Source organism: Centruroides sculpturatus, unplaced genomic scaffold (genome assembly GCF_000671375.1).
Source record: "Centruroides sculpturatus isolate CEXI.00-Female unplaced genomic scaffold, Cexi_2.0 scaffold473, whole genome shotgun sequence".
NCBI lineage: Eukaryota > Metazoa > Arthropoda > Arachnida > Scorpiones > Buthidae > Centruroides > Centruroides sculpturatus.
In genome coordinates this window covers 196,775-218,829 of record NW_019384687.1, presented here as the reverse complement: position 1 = coordinate 218,829, position 22,055 = coordinate 196,775, and the positions used below count along the sequence as shown (strand labels likewise).

At 28.1% G+C, this 22,055-nt stretch overlaps 2 protein-coding genes across 2 annotated transcripts; one reads left to right on the top strand and one right to left on the bottom strand.

Annotated features, from left to right (window-relative positions):
- The first annotated feature begins 7,628 nt into the window (after positions 1 to 7,628).
- On the top strand, positions 7,629 to 18,053 carry LOC111627084 (tropomodulin-like). Its single transcript, XM_023370640.1, has 6 exons — positions 7,629 to 7,721; positions 7,847 to 7,977; positions 16,311 to 16,418; positions 16,827 to 16,970; positions 17,541 to 17,688; positions 17,762 to 18,053. The coding sequence occupies exons 1-6, from the start codon at positions 7,652 to 7,654 to the stop codon at positions 17,791 to 17,793; spliced, it is 633 nt and encodes a 210-aa protein (XP_023226408.1). The 5' UTR covers positions 7,629 to 7,651; the 3' UTR covers positions 17,794 to 18,053.
- A 2,555-nt stretch (positions 18,054 to 20,608) lies between these two features.
- Positions 20,609 to 21,775, bottom strand: LOC111627076 (LRP2-binding protein-like). Its single transcript, XM_023370629.1, has one exon. It carries the CDS (start codon positions 21,754 to 21,756, stop codon positions 20,725 to 20,727), a length of 1,032 nt encoding a protein of 343 aa, XP_023226397.1. The 5' UTR covers positions 21,757 to 21,775; the 3' UTR covers positions 20,609 to 20,724.
- Positions 21,776 to 22,055: the final 280 nt, after the last annotated feature.

Genomic DNA, 22,055 nt, shown 5'->3' with positions numbered 1-22,055 from the left:
TTTGCTGGAATCAGAGACGAGCCGCCATTTTACTCACCATAGGTAACATTATCCAATTGTGCTTACTTAATAGTGCAGTCTAAAGATTGGTGACACTTTGAATTTCATAGCAATTGGTTTTTGCGACAAGCACACCTATTTGTGGTACATTTATTTGTGGCAAAGATCTTATTTTCACTTTACCGAGTGCCTAGTAGGTAATGTGCGGATTACCTAGATACTCTGCACATTATCTAGGTAATTTGAGAAATGGAACAATTTTCACGACTTTAACGGATCACGCTAGTTAATCTACAGATTAACGAGTTTTGAGCTTTAGCAGTAACATATACATTAAATATATGTTAAATTTAATATAAATTAATTAAATGTATATTTTAGTCACATTACAGAATGCTTCCATATTTTATAAAAGGGCTATACTAACTAAATTAAATTGTCAAAATATAAGAAAGTAATATTTATTTTTTCTCTGTTAGAATAATTTCTTCTTAAAGCAAAAATTTAGAATTTTTTGCTATTATTATGTTGTTGTTGTTGTTCATTCATTATAACCTAAGACCTTAATATGTTTTTAAATTTTATCTTAAAGTAATTTTTATTATAAAAAATATTTATATTTAAAAATATGTTTGGTTTAATTTACTTACAAATAAATTAGCTAATTTCAAGCAAGTTATTCAACTTAACAATTTAAAAATAGACTATATATAAATTATATAATGTAAATAGGAGATAAATATTTATGAAATNTACTACATGAAAATGAAAATTAATGAATACACTGTGTATAGTAATTTACCTGATAAGACAGACCCCAGAAAAATACTTTATGAAAGCTTTTATACTTTTATAAAGCTGTCTATAATGAAAATTAATTAACTGAGGATTTTTTTGCCCTGCCAGGGTGTGGCCGAGTTATCCGGAGTGCCGGGTTATCGAGAGTCGAGTTTTCGAGGTTCTACTGTATTAATTTCTTTGCATAAGATTATAAAGATTATACTTATGAAAAGGACAATTAATTCTTTATACTTATATTGTAAAAATGATAATTTCAGAGAAATACCATTAATGTAAAGTATGGACCAAAGAAAACTTCACCTTTTCTTTTATTTTCTATAAGTTAAAAAAAATATGACACAAGTTCATGAATACAGTATTCAATAGACACTTACAGGTTTATAATACTTCCACAGAAGAATGATGATATACACAATTTCAATATGTACAAAGTGTTAAGAATATGAAATGATTATACCAAACATAAAATTCACAACAATAGATAAAGGATGATCAAATAAATAAAATATTCTGTAATTCACAATATAGACTATCTTCTTTAAATTCTTTTTTTAAACTCTTATTTATTCTGCTGTCTTTCTTCTTTGCTTACTGTATTTACTCACATATAAGACAATCTTGCATGGATGAGGTGTGACTTTAAAGGTCAGAATAAAGAAAATTAGATTTATTAATACAATCCTAATTTTAATTTGTTTAATCACAAATAAAATATCAAATGCACATAAATGCACACACTGTCTGCAAAAATTACTGGCATTTTAAACTTTAAAGAAAAATATAGTAAAATTGACATAATTTGTTCATGTAAAGTTGGACAATCGGGAACCTTTTTTGCCAATTCTTAACAGTCTAATCCAATCTCCGTGGATTACACTTATGAGTTTCTCTGAATTCTGATTTCTGAATAATCATCTATTTTCACATGGGAATGGATTAAAATTTATATTGTGTGAATTCCAGATTGAATTGAATTTCAATCTGGAATTCAATTCAAAAGCTTTGCTTTTCTGATTGCTATTCATCTTTACTCCTGACAATACACAAGAACGATTGAAATGACTCAGATAAAATACTTTGTTTTTAAACACTAGAGGGTGAGCATCTGGCAAAAAATGCAAATACATGGTTTACAAAAATTTTTGCAAAAACACAAAATCCTTTGCTTGCATGTATCCTTTGCTGCAAAACCTAGGATGACCTAGGTTTTGAAGCGGTGAAAAATGAATAAAAACCTTGTCTTATATGCAAGTAAATATGGTATGTTACTCTTGTTTGACCACTTGAATCAAACAGTCATTGTAATTCTTTTGTTCTTCCTCATCTTTTGTACACTTAATTCAATTTCCTTGCTCCTGGGCAGTAATGGACCTTGGGTGGTCTTTGATTAATCAAGTTTGAGAAAGTTTGGTACAATGCATATGTACCAAATATGTACAGTATATGGTTACACCATCAGCAATAAACCTAGGCTTGAAGAAACAAATGCCAGTCCTTTATCTTAATTCAAATTGCAGTCAATAGAATAAATAAATAAATAAATGTATATATATATTTTTTTTATTTATTTAATTTAGTAAATTGATAAATTTTATATCTTCATCCAATCTACCTAACTATCTCTATCATATTCTATTTCCCTTCAACTGTAAAATACTTATCCTCTGGTAAGTTTTGGCTAGAAGAGTAGCAACTGAGGGTACAGAGTAAAAAGGATGATTTTTGTCATTCTTGGCCAAGGGAGTGCGGGAAGAAGGCATGTGTCGACACCAAAGAAGGAGTCCGAGAAAGAAGACTCATGCAGTGGAATGAAGGAGATAGTGTGCGAAATCTGTGATATTAAGAAGTAGAGAGAAGGTCATAAGTGGAGTTTTTCATCTCGATGAAGGAGGTCCACGTGGTCAGATTGAATTTCTCTATTAACTGTGGTTGACACCTTAAGTGCCCAACTTGCAGGACAAAAGAAAGGAGATTCCATAACAACCTAATTTTCCTTCTTTCCTTCTCTAATTCTATTAGTATTAGTATTAATCTAAAATAATTTAGTTTTAATTAGTAATATAAGATGATGGAAACAGATTTGCCACTTGCTGGTTTCGGGATTCACAATTGTCAGGAAAACAAATAGTACTGTTAAGAAAGGGCAATGGAAAGGAGAATATCGTAAGTTAATGTTAAGAGAAAATAAATTCATATTATCCTAAATGAAAGGTGATTTAATGTATATTGATTATTGTGGACACAGATCCCTTATTGTCTGATGGTCCCAAGATGAGTTGTTTAACTGAACCCTCAAACAAGATGATGATGAGATTTAAGTCAGACTTGGTCTACATTGAGGTTGACAGCAGAGGTGACTCCAGGAATAGTGATGTTCAGCCAGAAGGAGAAGTATTTAGGATGAAAAGAGTGAACTTTGCTGAAGACGGAAGTTCAATTGGAAAGTTTTAAGAGAGAGATGTAGACAGAACTGTACAAAGTTTCATTTGGAGAAGAGAGTGAGAAAGCTGCACAAGTTAATTGCAAAGAAGAATGACCCTTTAAGAGGAACAAAGAAACTGATGGAAGGAACTTTTGTGGATAAAGAGCCTCATGCACTTGAGACATAGATTATAAAGGGTTTGTCTCTTGATCAGACATCTCAATTGGTCTCATATCTGTTTCCATGGATAATTTGAGACCAACTTGGAAAAGCTCATGGAAACTATGGAAAAGCTCAATACAGTAGAGCCTCGAAAACTTGGCTTAATGTGGACCGAAGGGTGGCCGAGTTTGTGAAAATGCCGGGTTATCGGGAATGGGGTTAAAAAAAATAAGTATGAGTGTTTACTCAGAAAATACTGTACTGTACTTGTATGTATTGTTTACTTGAGAATGCAACAGAGAATAAACTGCCCAAATACCCTTAAACAAAGGAAAAGTACGTCCTTTATGAAGGCATAGAGCCTTTACTACATGAAAATGAAAATTAATGAATACACAGGCCTGTGGAGTCACGTAAAAATCTACTGACTCCGACTCTTCCTTACCATCTGACTCCGACCAGGGGCGGACTTGTTACCAGAGACCTGGAAATTCTGGTGTCATCATGTGGCCTCAGAATAAAATATCCAATAAATAGAGTTATAATAAAGATAGAGCGTAGAAAATTTTTATTCCAAAGCTAAAAGACTTCTCTAAGTAATGACACAATCAATATATGAATGTGTATTTGATAATTTTTACTTTTTTGGCTGTTATATACAACAGAGAAAAGTGTAGCGCTCAGTCAAACAATGTCCACTCCCAAATTTTTACATTTTTGGACTCAGGACACCTTGAAATTTCAAGATATGCAAAAAATTCAAGGTTTTTTTTTATATGTATGGATGTTAGACTGTGTGTGTGGAGCATGATTTTGTTCACCCTGTTTGAAGCCTAATAATTTTTGTGGTCAGAGTGGTCATAATCAGAGTCAGATGGTTTAACACAGAAGTTAGTTATTAAGCGTCAAAGCGGTTGAACTAAATCATATCCCCATACATATTCTAACATCTTAGGCGAGAACATCTTAACGGGTTTTACTGTACTATTATAAAATGACAAAAAGCTTACTTTGAAGGTAGAGACGAGTTTTATTTTATTTTATTTTTTTAAATTTTGAATGCTAATAACGTGTAAAATATTCATTAAGAGATATGACACATGACCTCTTTTATGTCTACACCCTGTCGACCTTTAATTAAGAACAAAAATTTAATAGTATTAATGCCGCTTTATACGTAAGCTACAGTGCCACATTTCGTTTCTTAAACTTCACCCATTCTGTTTAATATCTCAGAACAGAAAATAAAGAAATTAAACAAATTAGATGCCAACACACACGCGCGTGCTAATTTTTCCTCTTTTATTGACTTTTTGGGGGTTCGGGAGGTCTCCAAATGCATAGATTTGCAAAAAAGACTTGGAGGGTCAAATTTGACACGATTCCAATACTTTTCCGTTTTATATACATAACAAGTTGGAAAGTAAAAGGAGTCAGAGTCGGCGGATTTTTTGATGACTCCGACTCCGGCTAAAACACCAAAACTCCATGACTCCGACTCCACAGCCCTGCTTGTAAAACAAAAAATTTTATTTAATAAGTAAATTTAATCTGATAGTATTTTTAATTGTTTGCCAATTTATTTTTCAGTAATTGCTGTTTTACAGCAATAATAAAGAAATACTCTTATTGAAATCATATATGTAAGTACAGTGTAAAGGAATGAAGGTGCTTTTTACTTCATACAATAGATTGTTTTTTGATATCCTACTAGATGTAATTCTAATTATTTACTATTAACTAAAGAACATTAGTTAAATTTTAGCATTAACTAATGTTCTTAATTAGTTCAGAAACTTTAAATAATTTTAAATATTTGAAATTCAGAGAAAGCAAAAATTATTTCATTAAATACATAATTGAAATTGAAATTAATAAATCAATAATTAAGCTCTTTTATTATAGATAAAAAAGTCAAAAATTGTCTTGCATTGTTTTTCAGAATACTTGCTGTGTTTTTCAACTTAAAAGTTATTATGCAGGTTCCAAATATTATATACGAAAGCTGAATTCATAATTACTGGAAATCAAACATTGGCATAATGTAGATCTCATAATTTTTAAACAGATGAATGTATTCAAGTACTGCTGATAAATCTCAGTTTATACCAAAAAATAATAATGCACATTTGATATAAAATTATTACTTTTTAAAATCATTTAAAGAATTAAGTAGTGTTATATTTATATAACATATGCAGATTATACATCATAAAAGATCTACTGTAATTGAAATTTATTGATTTTTAAACATACATTCTTCTTTAACTGAATTTAATTAATACTCAAACCTCAACACAAAAACCTTTTAGAATGCAGCCATTTTATTCAATTTTCTAATGTTTTCAGCCAGTTTGAATGGCCTTCATCAGGAACAAAAAAATCGAATGATTCCGATTTCTAAAACGACATTTGTTCTGGAACATTTTAAATTTTTTTGAATTTTCTTAGATGTCTAGTGCGCATGCTCATATATAAATAATTACAATCTATATTGGTACTTGTACCAATATACACATAAACTGTACATACATATAATACATGAGTAAATAACTAACTAAATAAAATAAAATAAATAAGTAAATAAATATATAAATACAATAAATATGTAAATAAATACAAAAATACATAACACAATTGCTAATATAGAGAAGAACATCATAGTGCTTGCTTCTTTAACTGCTCATCCTTTTATTTTATAATAGAATATTCAAATTAAGCCCACTCTCCAAGCTTCTGAGATTTTACTGGACTCTCTAAAGTTTATTGCTAATCCTTCTTGTTTGTCTTATGTATCTGCCATGCTTCTGCATATTTCAAGTGTCTCTTGTCCCGGACCTTTTGTATTATTTTAACGCTTTCTCAATTTACAGTGACTTCTGTTGAGTCTGCTATAACATACATTGCTAGTGCAGTGACTGTTTGCTCATTCTGCACATTCCTTTTATGCCCTTTTAGCCTTTCTTTTAATGATCTCTCTGTGGCTCTGATGTAGTATAGCTCTTCTTGTTGCCTTTTGTCTTGTACTAGTATTCTATATATTCCTGGAATCAAGGAATTTTTCTGTTCCTGACGAAGACCATTCAAACTGGCCAAAAACGTTAGAAAATTGAATAAAAAGGCTGCATTTTAAAGGTTTTTGTGTCGAGGTTTGAGTTTTAAAGATACAGTATATTACAGGGGTGGGCAAGCAAGAGTTTAGTGGGAGCCGAAATGTAGGTTTTGCAAAATGTATGGGAGCTGCAGTTCTGTACTTTTTTATTCTGTACCACAGTTCTGTACTGCGATTTTATTATCTATCTATATATATATATATATATATAAAAGTGGACGTGTTTGCCCCTATATTTCACTATGCAACCAAAACTACACATCACACATGAATAGTGTTTGTGTATGGTAGTAGCCCCAAGTCTCCCATTGTGCACTATGGTGGTTGTGTCTCGATAGCTATAAGGGTCTGGGAGATATGGGGGTTTGAAAGTGGTTGACTTCAAAAATGTGTAACAATGGAAGTGTTAACAATGGAAGTGTTATGTAACAATGGAATTGTTAAGAGAAAGCGGCGTGCAAGATATGCAGAAGTGGTTTTTTGCATTTTTGCAAGAAATCGAACATATTTTTAGACCTATGTAAAAATTCTCTAATTAGTCTGAAAACAGGGGGACCCAATTCTTGCATTCTGTGAAAACGGGTAAGGTTGACTATAATGTAATAATCTTAATCTTCGCAATCGTTTCTTTTGCCCTAGCAACGCCGGGTCTACCTGCTAGTTATATAATATTTACATAAAAACTTTACTAATATCTGAATGCCTATTAAATTATAATTGATTAAAAATTTATTTTATAATTAAAAACTTAAGGAAGTTTTTCTTAAATATAAATCCAACTCAAACTGCTTTTCTTGGAGCAATAACATTTTAGATAACTCAAGCACTCTCAAGATAAATGCCCATCAAGAATCAACTGGCACTTGCTCTTTTTGATACCTGTTAATGGACATATAGCTAAAAGTGCCTGAGTTTTTTAAAAATTCTTTCTGAGAAAAGCAATTTGAATCATATTAATAATATGAAAATTTTTCAAATAAATTCCATATGTAAAAATGATTTAAAAATCATTATTTAAATAATGATTACTATTATATGTACCATTAGTAAGTTTTTATTATATTTTTATATCTTGTATTTCTGAATGAATTACTTATTCATCATATTTAAAGTGTCTTAAATTTAATCCATTAGCTATTCTTGGATTGCACAGTATGCTAAATCAAGATCAATATTATGCATCTCTTCTAAATAAAGGACAAAAGTTGGGTGATAAATTTGAAAGTAAGTACATTTTTTAAACATATTTATTTATTTTTGAATAATTTATTTTAAAATAAGTTTTCAAATACATTTTTAACTAAATTTATGTATTTAAATTAGTTTTTTACTTTGTATTTATATTAAAGGTGCTGTTCGTTCCACACAACACAAATTATTGCCTTTAGAACCTGATAATGCAACTGATGTTGATAAGACTATTGAACAAGTTTGCCAAAATGATTCTTCACTTAAATCTCTCAATTGGAATAATATAAAGGTTTTTTTTTTTTTTAANATTTAAAGGAATTTTTTCAGACTCTTAGAGAAATGAATTTTGTCCATTTAAAAATGGTATTTATATTTTAACCTTGTCAAAAAAAAAAGTGTCATTTTTCATGAAATCAAAATTTTCATTTTCTTTAAGATTTATATACATTTGTTATGTTCATAAATTAAGTTGTAGCAATATATGCTGTTGAAATTTTATTTCAAACATGGGATTTTGAGGTTTATTTTTGCACAAGCAATATTGCATTTATATAGAAACTTGTTTGGTTAATTGTTGTTGTTGTTTAAGTTAACAGAAAGTTAAGAAATTTATTGCCGTATAAATAAATTGTATACAGTTTACGGATTTCAGTGAAATATCAATATTTAATATATTATTTTTTTTCATATTAATGGTGAATGGACAATCTGTAATATATAGAATTATAATTTTCTATTTCTTTTGACTTAAATGTACTATTGTATGTAATTTAAATGCTAGACGATATCTTTATCTATATAAACCATATAAAATTTTCAATTATAGAATTAACTATTTAATTTATTACTTAGTTTCCGTATTAACAATATTATTTTAAAAATACTTTCTAAAATCATGTTAAAATAAGTAACTGTTTTTAAATAATTTTATTTATTTAAACTGTGATAGATTAAAAATTTTTTAAAACATAATGTTGTTATTTCACTGATATATATTTTTTTTTTTTTAATTTAGAAAAAAATTTATTTGGTTCTTAACCTTTGTACTACAAACAAATGCTATGATGACTCCATTTAATATGATTTGCTCTTTTAGTATTCCTTTTTCAGGATTCTTTTTGATAGTACTTTTTTCAATACTGCATCCTAAGCATTAACTGGGGTACAAGTGTAAATTTACAGCATATTAATGTTAAAATTCTTATGTAATATATATATGTAGCTACTGTTTCTAGAAATGTATTGTAAATAATGTGTTTTGGTTAGAAATTTACTTCCTACAAATCATCAGATGTAGATTAAAGAAGTGAATAATGTAAACTAAATATCCACAAAATAGTAGTGAGATTTCTTATGATTTATTTGAGTTTATATTTCTTTTTACTTTTAATGCTTTTTGATTCCCATAAACCATTTTAACAGCAAATATCAAATAATTGCACAATTTATTAAAATAAATCTGAAAAAATATTAGTTGAGAAAACTGAAGAAGTAGGTATAAAGTTGCTTTAAACAATTTTGTTGTTTAAAGGATATTTTATACCTACTCCTTCAGTTTTCTAACATATAAGTTACCTCTCCCTTTTTATCAGCACCATCTTGTTTTAGCTGTTCTAATGATTATTATATCATTCTTTCTCATTTGTTTCATTACCAACCAATCCTCTCAGTCATTCTCTCCCTCTTATTCCTTAGTACTTTTGCAAGTGTCTGTATTCATTCTTCTATTTTTGGGGCAGTTGGGGCATGTTCCCCCCTTTTTGTCTCATTTGCCCTTTTTCTAATTTCCAAGAGATACCCAAACAACAGAAAATTCATGACTTCTAGCCTATTCTGCAAATATAAAAGAAACTAATGAAGGATATTTGTCTATTGATCCATGCAATTTTGTTGTATGTTGACCAAAATTCCCATTCTTGTTTTCAAGTTAGCTGCAAGTGCAACCAGCATCACCTTGTGGGAGTGCTGATCCAACATTGAATCATAGTATTTGAAGCTTCTTGCATAATGTATGATAATAGTGCATAATGTATGATAATAGTTCTTGCATAATGTATGATAATAGTGACCTTAAACTTTTATCTGATAGAAATCTGGTGTGACAAAATAATAATTTCTTTCATGTTTTTTTTTTATAGTGTAAGATACACACATGGTGAGTGTAATCCAACAAGAGGATAAGCATATAACACATATATGTTCTTCCTTCACCCATGTTTACTTTCTTTACAGGATTCTTTTAAAAAATTCTGACACTCCTTGTTTTTGTTCTTTTACATACAATTTCTGCAGATACTCAGACAGAATCGTTAAGTAAAATCTTTTGACAAAAAATTATTCATTGCGGCACAAAATGAAAGGAACTATGACTAAATACTTAAAACTACTTATACTAAAAAAAAAAAAGAGAGGCAGAAAAGATAGACAATAGAATAGATGGATATATGATGATAGAAAAGAATGGGTACCCAAAGTGTCGATGATCTTGGGGGTGATTGCTGAATTATTAGGAATTGTAGGAATTGTTGATTGCAGAACTCTATCAGGTTCTCTCAATAAGCTTCCAAAGATCCTTATAACAAGATATATTTCAGGCTCCTGTCGAATGCTAGCTTAGGCTTATTGTCTCCTTTGTTCTCCAGTCGATGCCAGCATGACCTGGAGATCCTCACAACATGTCTTATCCCTTCTTCAGTCTGGAGTTATTTATTGTCTTTATTAATATTGACAAGACATCTTTTCAATAAAACAATCATAAAAGCTTTGGCTCATCAATAAGCCACTTTTTCTGCACAAATATCTAGTTTAAAAGAATTATTTGATTAAAATTAATATAATTGCATGCTCTTTTTTTAACTTTTGGTTACAGAACTGTTTATAAAGATGTTTGACAAAGCAAACATTCATATGAGCTAATATTAGTTTTTACAGACACATTAGTAAATTAAGTGCTACAATTTGGTTCCAGGACTGAAAAAATAAAATAGTATTAATATATTATGAAACAAAATCAAAAAAGTAAAGGTAATTTGTGTATAAAATTAACAATTTATGTGAAAAAGTTATTGATTTCAAAGTTATTATAACTACAAGTTGAAATGTATTTTTTTAATTGGCTATATTTAATCTGATCTTGAAAATCAAAGTGCAATTAATTTGGTTTATATGCTCTAATGGAGTACTAAAATTACACAAAAAATTTAATTTATTCACTCTTTTGTATATCAATAGAATTATTTTGTTTTACTTTCTAGTTGCACTGTTAATGAACAATTAACCAATATGTTACCATAATTAATTTTTCCTGTTCCAAAGAGCCAGTAATCAAATCTTAAGTTTGCAAAACAATAACAACAATTTTATGTATTAACACAGAATATTAATATAATATAAAGAACAGCAGTCAAAGAGAAGCTTAAGAAAGAATGGGTTAAATTCAGAAGTAGCAAAGCAAGAATGGTTGAGAAATATTTTTATTTTTTGTTATTTCTGAACAATTTAGCAGAAGTAAATATTATTATATCAGGACATTCAAGAAAACAGAATATTGTTTTTCTTATTTCTATCAGATTACACATCTACACTATATTCTTAAATACCAAAGAAAAATACCAGTGCATATATGGCTTATCAAACAACTGTAAAATGTTTCTTTTATGTGATATTAGAAAACTTGTGAACCAATATGAAAAATGTTTAGAGAAGCTAAATAATTACAGAGAAATAATTCAATTGTAAATTTCAATTTCAAAATAAAAAATTTTTAATATTTTGTCAATTTAATGAAAATACCTTTATTCCCATAGAATGAGCATTTAAACAGATGATAAATGATGATCTATTTATATATTTAAGGTTTAATATAGTTTCTTATTATAGTTTGTTTTGTTTTTTATTGTTTTTTTTTTTAACTATCATTTTATGTAGAAAAATTCAGTCTTAAATTAGAAGTTTGATAATAATTAGAACAAAAAAATTCTGCTTTATTCGCGCTCACTTGGATATCAGTTTCTTAAGTATTTTTGGGCAACCAAGCCCATCAGGAGATACACAAGTGTATCAGCTTGATAGTAAGTCAAGTGAAAGCTGTCAAGTTGATTCACTTGTGTATCTCCTGATGATGGGCTTGATTGGCTGAAACTAGTTGAGAAACTCTTATTCCAGCAAGCTCCAATAAAGCAGACTTTTCATTAGCAACTCTAAATTATCAAATATTATTGAGGATAATTACCTAAATGATGATGATATTTTTTCTTTAATCTTTTTTAACATTTTTATTTACAATTTTTTGTGTTAAATATTAAGAAGAAATAGAAAGAGAGGTAAATGAAATATAAGAACAACACACAATACTGGATATATAAACAGAAAGACTACTCACACAGACAACCAGAATTCAGCAAATAAACAGATGCATGAAGTCTATTTTATTAATGTAATCTAACATTTTCAGTCAATTAATTGACTGTCATGAGGATCAAACAATTTTTCGATTTATGATGAACAAAACCGCTTATAGAATGTTTTTAACTTCAAAAGTTTTCTCAACGCTATTGCACAAATCTGAAAATAGATAAAAATAGAATCTACAGATTGAAAATGTACCAATATACATATACACTAATTATACACACAAAAATAAAAGTAAAAATAAAAATTAATAATATTAAAGAAATAGATAAATGAATAGATAAATAAAAACAAGTGATGATATAATGGGCACCAACTAATGCCTCTTTTATCTGTCCATGCTTTTTTCTTTCGCTGGTATTTGTCATAAATTGAAAAATTGTTTAATCCTGATGAAGGTCAATTAATTGACTGAAAATGTTAGATTATGTTAATAAAATAGACTGCATGTTAAAGGTTGCTAAAGTGTAGTTATTTTTGAAAGTGCAGTTTGAGAAGAGATGCATGAATGTTTTCATCTACTTTCCAGCAGACATCATCAGGCATAACATTACAATTTATTAAAAAATTCTTCAATTAGAATGAATTGTAATGAATTCTTCATTACACATGCCTCATAGTAGGTGTGGCGCCTGGCTATTGGTGGATATATATGACGTTGCAGAATTTGGCTATTGGATGGAACATCATCAGATTGACATTGATGAACGTAAACCTTCCAAGCCTTGGGGAATGACTCTGCGTCCTTGTGGTTGATGGCACGTTTCCTTACAGTGTCCTTGTAGATCTCATGTCTCCAGGTGTTGTAAAAGCATCCTATCATATGCAGAGTGGAGGATCCTGGATAGATGAAAGAAAACTTTCACTCCCAATCTGAAGCATAAGATATGAGGGCAGTCTAATAACAGCCTTTTTTGATGTCCTCACAGTGTTCCTTGAGGCAGATTTGTACGTGCCTGCATGTAGCCCCAATGTATGCAAGGTGGTATCACATCTATGATCAGAACAAAGTACAGGGTGGTGCCAGTTTTTAGAGTCCTTGGCATTGTGAAGGAGAGAAAATATGGTAGGGCATTGCTTAAATGCCAAACAAAAGCTAGAAGATTTGGAAATTTCCCTGGGTGCTTGTTGTACATGACTGTTTTAAAGTCAATGTCTGTGGAGGGTGTGCTTGGGGCTGAAGCATACAAGTAGGCTTCATAGTGGGAAATGAGACTTTTAATAGATTTCCAAACATACATCCTAAGGCAGGCACTTGGTCACAGGATCAAGTGCCTAGCTTAGGATGTAATGACATTCTTTCTCCCTGTCCTGAATGTCAGAGTAATGGGTAAAAGTTCTTCGGATAAAAGTGTTAAATGCCACTAATTTGTAATGAAATGGGTCATGTGAGGTGGCTGCAATGAAAAAAGGATGGTAAGTAGGTTTTCTATATACACTAGTTTTGAAGTGCCAATGGTTGAGATGTGTATCCAGATCCAGAAAATGCCTGCTTTGCTCCAAACTGAGTGTGAGGCCAAAGTTGTGCTTGTACTGTTCTATGAGGTGAAAGTCTGGTTGGTGGTGCAAGATTATGAGTGTCATCTACATGTCTTGCATAAAGGGCGATGCAGTCACCAAAGTGCGGAAGAATCATGGCTTCTAAATTGCATATCACCAATTCACAGGGAGTGCCAGAAATTGGACTTCCCATCAGTACCCCTTTGTGTTAGAAGTAAATGAAATATGCTAGATGTCGCCAGAAAATTGAAAAAAGAAACATAGACTTTTTCTAGTACTTATGAAACCATGCCGGTAATTGTTATGCAATGTGAACACCAACTATATAGTGTATTCTCTTGAAAAGAAGTCAAATCTCATCATTAATTTTTATTTAGTCAACTAAATAAAAATTAATAATGAGATTTGCGTTGTGTCTGAGTGAATACACTATATAGTTGGTGTTCAAGTTGAAAACATAGACTTGATTTCTTTTTAATAAAAGGACATACAAGAAGAAAAGAATATTGACTGTCATATTTTCATACTTTAATATTATATTGTTAAATTAGAATTTACAGTATAATTCTAGGATCAAAGAAGCAAATGAAATAATGTAAAAAATTGAAGATATATTTTAATCCAAATTGGTATTCATAATATAATAAAGAATGCTAACAAAAATTTAAGAAGTATGAAAAGTGGGCAATTGTTATATATATCATTTCATTATAATTTTCTTAGTTTAGCTTCTGTTTTGAAGTAAAGAAGATTATACTAAGAAACTTTTATAAACATTTAGCAATATGGTAGATATTTTTAAATATAGTATGAGCCAACATTATGAATATTAATTACAGAAATATTGAATTAAAATAAAATAAATTTATGAAGTAATATAAAGATCTAACTCTACAAATATTTTTAGTACAGTAGAGCATCGATTATCCGACTCTCGATTAACCGTCACATCGGTTAACCGACCGTTCTAGTCGGCAAATTTCAAATGTTCGCTAGTGATGTGGCAGTACAATATTTGGCTATGTCTTGGCTACTTTAATATTATTTTTGTTAAAGTTTTGCGTGTTTTAGCTAGCAGCATCGCTCAACCATGAAAGGGAGGCCAGTATTTAAACGAGGCTTAATTTTCTAATTATGAGTGGTTGTTTGTTTCGTGAGAAATAAAATAATTTTAAAATAATTTTTAATGACACAATAGCGACGATTATTATTTAAAAAAAAAATTTGTTAGGCTAAACATCGATGAAAATTCAACGCAAAGTTGGTTAATAGCGATATACTAATAAACTAATTACATGGGATATACTAATATTCTAATATACTATACTAATAATGTATTTTTTTCCTTCTTTTCGGTTATTCGATTTTTTCAGTTATCCGACCAACCTGAGTCCCCAATTGAGTCGGATAATCGATGCTCTACTGTATATAGATTTTAAGAATTTTGTAATGACAATAATAATTGAATATTGTATTATAAATATTCCACTATTCATTATATATTCACTATTTTAAATTATATATTCTATATAAATAGACTGATCTTTTATATTTAACTAATATACTGTACAGTATATATTATCAACAATATAATGTATATATACATATATATCAAATTATATTAAACTGAAAAATTAAAGCTTATAAAGATGATAGAAGAATTTATTTACCTAATTTAACAAAATCTGTTTTGATTTTTAAGTATTTTTAATTTTGAGTATTTATCGATAAAATATGAATAATTTCATCTTTCTCTACCAGCATAAAAATTTACAGTATTTTCTCTTTTCAACATTTAATATTAAGTAATTCAGCTGTATTGTATTTTATTGACAATTTCTTACCGTACTTTTGTTTTTATAAATAATTTTTTTATCTAGACATTTTTAAAAATATTTTTTTACCCAATGTGTGTGTATAAATTCAACAAAAATAAAATATGATCTTTTCCTTTGATGTCTCACACTAATGAATAGCATATGTTCTAAGAAAATATCAAAATTCTTCATTTGCTGCTAAAATTTTGGATCTTTTCCATGAATATTTTGTTTTACTTCTTAAATATAAACTTCTCTCTGTTTTTATTTTTCTTATTTTTTTTTCTTTTAAATTAAAAATCTGTGTAGAATTTATCAGAGTTTAGTTAGAAATGAAATTTTTATTAAATAGAAATAAAATGAGTTAGACACTAATGTCATTTTTAAATTATATTTATCTTACTAAATTATATCAACAAAATTAATTGGCAGATTGGCAACTTTTCCAATAGTTTCATAACGGTGTTCTGTTTGTTCTACTGTTTGCTTATTAAAGAATGACAGAGACTAGTTTACACTATAAAAAATGACAGACCTCATTTTGCAATTACATTCCATTCTGTTTTGCAGAGTCATGTTATTTTTACCCTATATAGTTTGATGTGTATTCCTAAAAATTTTTGTTTTTTTTTATATACAAAAATAATCAGCATCTTCTTTACTGACTTTGTATACTGTTAAAAGAATATTTGGGAACAATTTGTAAATATAGAAAATTTAAAAATATCCAATGGTTGAGATGTGTATCCAGATCCAGAAAATGCCTGCTTTGCTCCAAACTGAGTGTGAGGCCAAAGTTGTGCTTGTACTGTTCTATGAGGTGAAAGTCTGGTTGGTGGTGCAAGATTATNAAATGTTTAACTAAAAAATAATGCACTTATTTTTCTCTTTTCAGAATATTTCTAAGGAGAAATTTCAAAGATTATTCAAAGGTTTAGCTAAAAATACCCATTTGAAGTCTTTAAGTGTAGCCAATACAGGTCTAACTGATAGTCCTACTGAGGTATTTATTTATTTTACTAAGAAATAATAAAAAAATACTAATATAATATTATTTTTAAATGTTAGATATTGCTGTAATTTATTATTTAATTTTAAAATATGTATGTTGAGTAATTGAATTCATATTAAGAATGATAATACATATATATATATATATTATTTAGTGTAATACTGGTGGATGATATTATATGCTATAAATTCAAGAATAGTATAACATTAAATAATGTATATGTTAAAGGATAATTTAGCTACTATTTTATTTAAATTATTGATATATAAAAAAATAAGCTTTTATTAAGAAAATTAGTAAAGAATTGTTGTTTTCAATATTATTAATGATCAATTTATGTAATTTTTGTTTTTTGTTTTATACTCTTACTAAATTATTGCCTTCATTATATTTCTATAGTTGCTTGTTGAAGCTTTAAAAGAGAATACTGCTTTAATAATCTTAAATGTAGAATCAAATTACATAAGTAATATTATGGTAAAAAATATTATTGAAGCCATTAATAAGAATCAGACTGTGATAGAATTTCGAGCTGCAAATCAGGTATGCAATTGTTTAAATATAAATAAACCATTAAGAAAATGTATTTTAGTGTTTTTCAAAATATTATTTATTTAACACAAGAATTCAGACATTTTGCAAACATTCACATAATTTATTATTACAGTATCCACTATTAACATATTTTGAATCAGATCTCTAATCATAAATATTTCTTATAGAAACTATAAACATTTTATTTATCAAAACATGGCAAATCAAAAATAATTAAAATATTACATTCTTATACGTTTTTTAATATTAATTACTAATTTTTTACTGTTTTGAAGAAAAAAAATTTTGATACATTCAGATATGTCTTTTATTGAATAGAATATTAAGTTTTATATAAGTATAGTAATTTAAAATTGAAAAATATAAAAAGAGCAGATGTATTTATTAAATTTAATCAGATAAATACAAAATCAATAAAAAATATTCATGGATTTTTAAAATTAGACAAAGTTTTGACTTAATTATTTGATTTTTGCAAGTTAATTACATTCATTTATTTCATTAATTTGTTTTTTTTTTTTTGAATTTATTAAAATTTTGATATGTTTAATTTAACAGGGTTGCAGTGTTCTTGGGAATAAATTAGAAATGGAAATTGCAGAATTAATTGAACATAATAATACAATGTTACGATTAGGACTGCACTTTGAAATCACAAATGCATGTATGAGAGTTGCAGAACAGTTGCAGATAAATTATGACAAAGGTAAACATTTTTTAAATGATTATCTTTAACAATATAAAATTGTAATGATAAATTCCTTTAATTTTTATTCTAGTTCGAGTTAAAAGAGTGGGAGATGACAAATAATTGGTATAAAATTTTATTTATTATATCAAATAAATTTGTGAATTTTAGACTCTAAGCAAATATTAACACTGTTTTAAAAATCTATGGAAATATTTTGTATGTAAATACAAAAGTTTTTACATCTGCAAATGAGAATACTTGATGCAGTCAAAGTATCAATTACAATATTTTGTTAGAAATACCATAAAGGTGCCTTATACATAAATTTGTTAATCTGTATAAACAGTATTTTGTTTTCAATAAAAAGAAAATAATATGAATTTGGTGTATTACTTCAATAAACATGAGTAGTATTGTAATATTTACCCTAAAAATTCTTTCTTCTTGAAAAGAAGTTTATAAATATACGAAAAGTTTCCAGCCTAACTATATTTTAGACATGATAGGAATAAAATAACAATAGTATCAGATAACAATATCTCTATGTGAACTAATAAAACAATTTTTCCTGCCAATTTGCATAAGTCACTTGAAAACATTCATTTTAGTTAGAATTGTTACATTAGTTTGCATCATGTTCTCCTCTTGCAGGACAATATGCTAGTACACTGCCAAGGCTGCTGTAAAGGAGTGTGGGTTTGAGGAGCTTGACATCCTCCCCTCCATGGACCTGCTCCTAGTGATTATTATCTTTTTCTAAAACTCAAAAAACGCCTTTAAAAAAAGTGATGAAAAGTTTTAGGAGAAAGTTTATGAGCACTTTGTAGACAAAACTGCAAACTATTTTTTAAAGGGAAAATTCTTGAAAAAATAGTCTGCAGTTTTGAAATGCAAATTCCAAGATGTAATAAGTGTGTTGAACTACAAGGAGACTATATTGAAAAATGACATAATTGTTTTATACCTATAAACTCTAAAACCTAGTTAGGCTGGAAACTTTTGGCTTCTACCTTGTAAAATGTAGGTACAAAGTAATCATAAATGTACAAACACAAATAATAAATGCTACAATATGTTTTATGAATTTCATGTTGTAATATTATTTATTTTTATGTAGGTATTTGTAATGATAATGATGCAATGCTTATTTAATGCTCAATAATATACTCCATAACATATATGAATTTCATGCAATTATATTACAACATGTGGTATGGAAGTTGAAAGATAGAAAGATATATATGAAATAAATAATATTACAAGAAATAATTTTTAGGTGAACTTTTATGTTTAGTATATTAAATCAATTTGGAATTTTAGAATTTGTTTTGAACTTTGTCAGTTAGTAATAGATATACATTAATTATATAAATATATAAATTTTTTTAAGACATATTTTTTTCTTATTAAAATTAATTTGGTTATTAAGTAATAAATTCTTAGTAGAATTTCTTCCCAAATATTATCTTTAATTTTCTAAGTTGGAATAAACTATTCAATTAAGTGCTCTGTGCTGTTTTAAAGTTCAAAGTCCTCATTTTGATTATTTACAGAAAAATCTTCAATTGAAAAATTAATAATAATAAAATAGTGACGATTTCATTTTAAATATTTACAGAGTACTGAATTTTATTAAATCTCATGATTACATTAGAAAAAATTGTATTTACATTAAGTTTTTAAAGAAAATAATCTCTAAAAAATTAATTTTTAAGTTCAAACATAACATTTTTTTTAATGTAATAAATATAAATTTCTAAATTACATGATCAATCATTCTAAATTTCTATCACATTTTTAAAAAATAAAAGTTTTATTTAATATAGTATGCTGCTACTACCAGAATCATTAATTTGTTTACTTGCTGTAGTTTTAAAAAATTTAAATTTGAAATTTTAAACATTTAATGCTCACATATAGACAAAGATAAGATTTTATTACTATTTTGATTTTGATAATATTAAAAAGTAATTTTATTATTTATTCATGACTATTGCAACATGCTATGATAAAAACTTTTAATCTAAGTTAAACTTATTTAAAAGTGTACATTTTGTATGTTTTAGTCAAAATTAATTTTATTTTGTATTCCCTGTAGGAAAAAAATAAGGTATTCTACAGCATAAATTGATTTGTAAATTTACAAAAAGTTAGAAAAGATTTTCACATTTGATAATTTTAAAATAATGTCACAAACATTTATAAATAATTAATAAAGTAGATAAAAATTTATCTGATTTTTGTGAACTCAATTTCTTGATAATTGTTAAATTAAATTTTCAACAACTTAGAACTGGGTCTAACATGTTAAATGTTAGATTTAGTTTCCTTCATTTATACATATTTTAATATCAAGTAATCAGATTCTTGTACGTTGTATTGTATTCCTTACATGCTATATTAAAATTAGGTCTAAATAATCATTTAATAAATTTTTTATTTCTTTTTTAAGCAATTATAAGAAAAACAAAGTTAAATGTAATTAAATACTAAAATATTTATCAAAAAATTTAACTTGTTTTGCATATTTTCAAAAAATTTCAAACCCTCAAGTAGAAATTTAAATATTTTAATTAAAAAGATACATGCAACTTTAATCAACTTGTTTATCTAATAAGTAAATGTAGATATGAAAAAACTATTTTTATAAATCATAAGAATATTCCAAAACTTAATATATTTTTTAAAATCCTCTCTAATAAAAAAAAAATTTAAATTTACTACACACTAAAATGGAGAAATACGGTTTGTAAGACTAATCGCTCAATTATGTATCTCTTCTAAAATAAATTAAATTTTAATCATTTGGGGATTTACTAAGATTTCGAATGCTTCGTATATAAAATTGGGAGTTAAACGCAAATTAAATCACATCTCGACAACATTTAGAGGTAAGTGCACGTTATTTAACAATTTCTTTGTAGCTAGTAAAGAATGTAGGTCTACCTATTATAAGATGGTTTAGTTTAATGAGAAAAATCAAGAATCGAGAGAAATTTATTGTAACGACTTTAATGGTAATTAAATAAATCAGTTTAAGATTCATCCTGATTATATCAGACCGTTTAACAATTTTGTATGCAGTTGCGAAGCCGTTCTTGATGAATATTCCGTAGCTTTCTTGTAAAGAACGAGAGCTTTTTCTATGTTTTGCTCGATTCCTGCACCACGATGATAACATCTTCCTAAATAAAAATAAGCGATGCATAGACCTTCCACGACACTTCCGAAAGAGCATTCCGTGTTTCTAGATACCTCCAAAATATCGAAATATTTACAAAGTTGTTTACCTAACTGTGCCGTACTTTGATAGAGTCTACGCTGGTAATAAAATACCATCATTTGAGCCATAGCCATTACACTTCCTCGGTGCGAAGCGCTGGAAAGATACTTATAAGCGATATATTCGTTTTTCTCGACCCATATACCATAAAAGTACATAATACCGAGAGCGGTTTGTGATTCTAAACTTCCATTTTCACAAGCTTTCGAATGCCAATAAAAACTTTTGTCTGGGAAGAAATAGAGCCTTCTGGAATAAAATTTTCCAAGAGCCGATTGTGCTCTGATTGCTCCCGGATTGCGTTTCTTTAAAGCTGCCTTAAGCCACCATTTTTCCGCTTCGGCATCGTTGTTAAGAGTTCCAGTACCGTAAAAATACGCTTCGCCTACATTAAATTGAGCTTGTACGATAAAATCTTCTTCTTCTTGTGGATAAGACTTCATCAGCCCAGTGCGTATCATAATTTGTAACGCTTTGGCTTGATCTTTCTGAACCGCTAGACCATCAAAATAGAGAACCCCTAACGTAAACATTGCTTCCGCACTACATTCTTTATTAGGGATCTTCTCAATCATAAATCTACACATAGAATATTGTTTTAAATCAAAATGTTCTCTAGCTAATCTCAGTGCTTCTAAACATATCTTTTTCTTCCTTATTTTATCTTTTTCGCAAGAATAATCAATTTTAAACGGTCGCTTAGTATCAATTTCTCTTAAATCCAAGCCGCCATCATAATCCGATGATTTTTCTTTGGATTGTTCCTTGTTCATCTCGGCTTCTTCAAATTCTTCAGCCATTTTAGAATTCGCCTTTTACGTATTTTAAATTATCGAATATAATTTACTTCTCGTTAAAATACGCCAATAGAAATTGAATAAATAATTTTTTTTAATATTTACTGTAATTATTTTTCTAAATTTACAGTTCAGATATGAAGAGTTTGCATCTGTTATTGGTTCTGACAATTGGCTTCATCTTAAAATTTCCAATCAGATGCATGGATTGGAACTCTTTGACACCAGAAGATCGTTTAAATCTGATGAGATACACCTTTCCAAATACGATTTCGGCTTCTGATATTACAGAAAAAGAGACA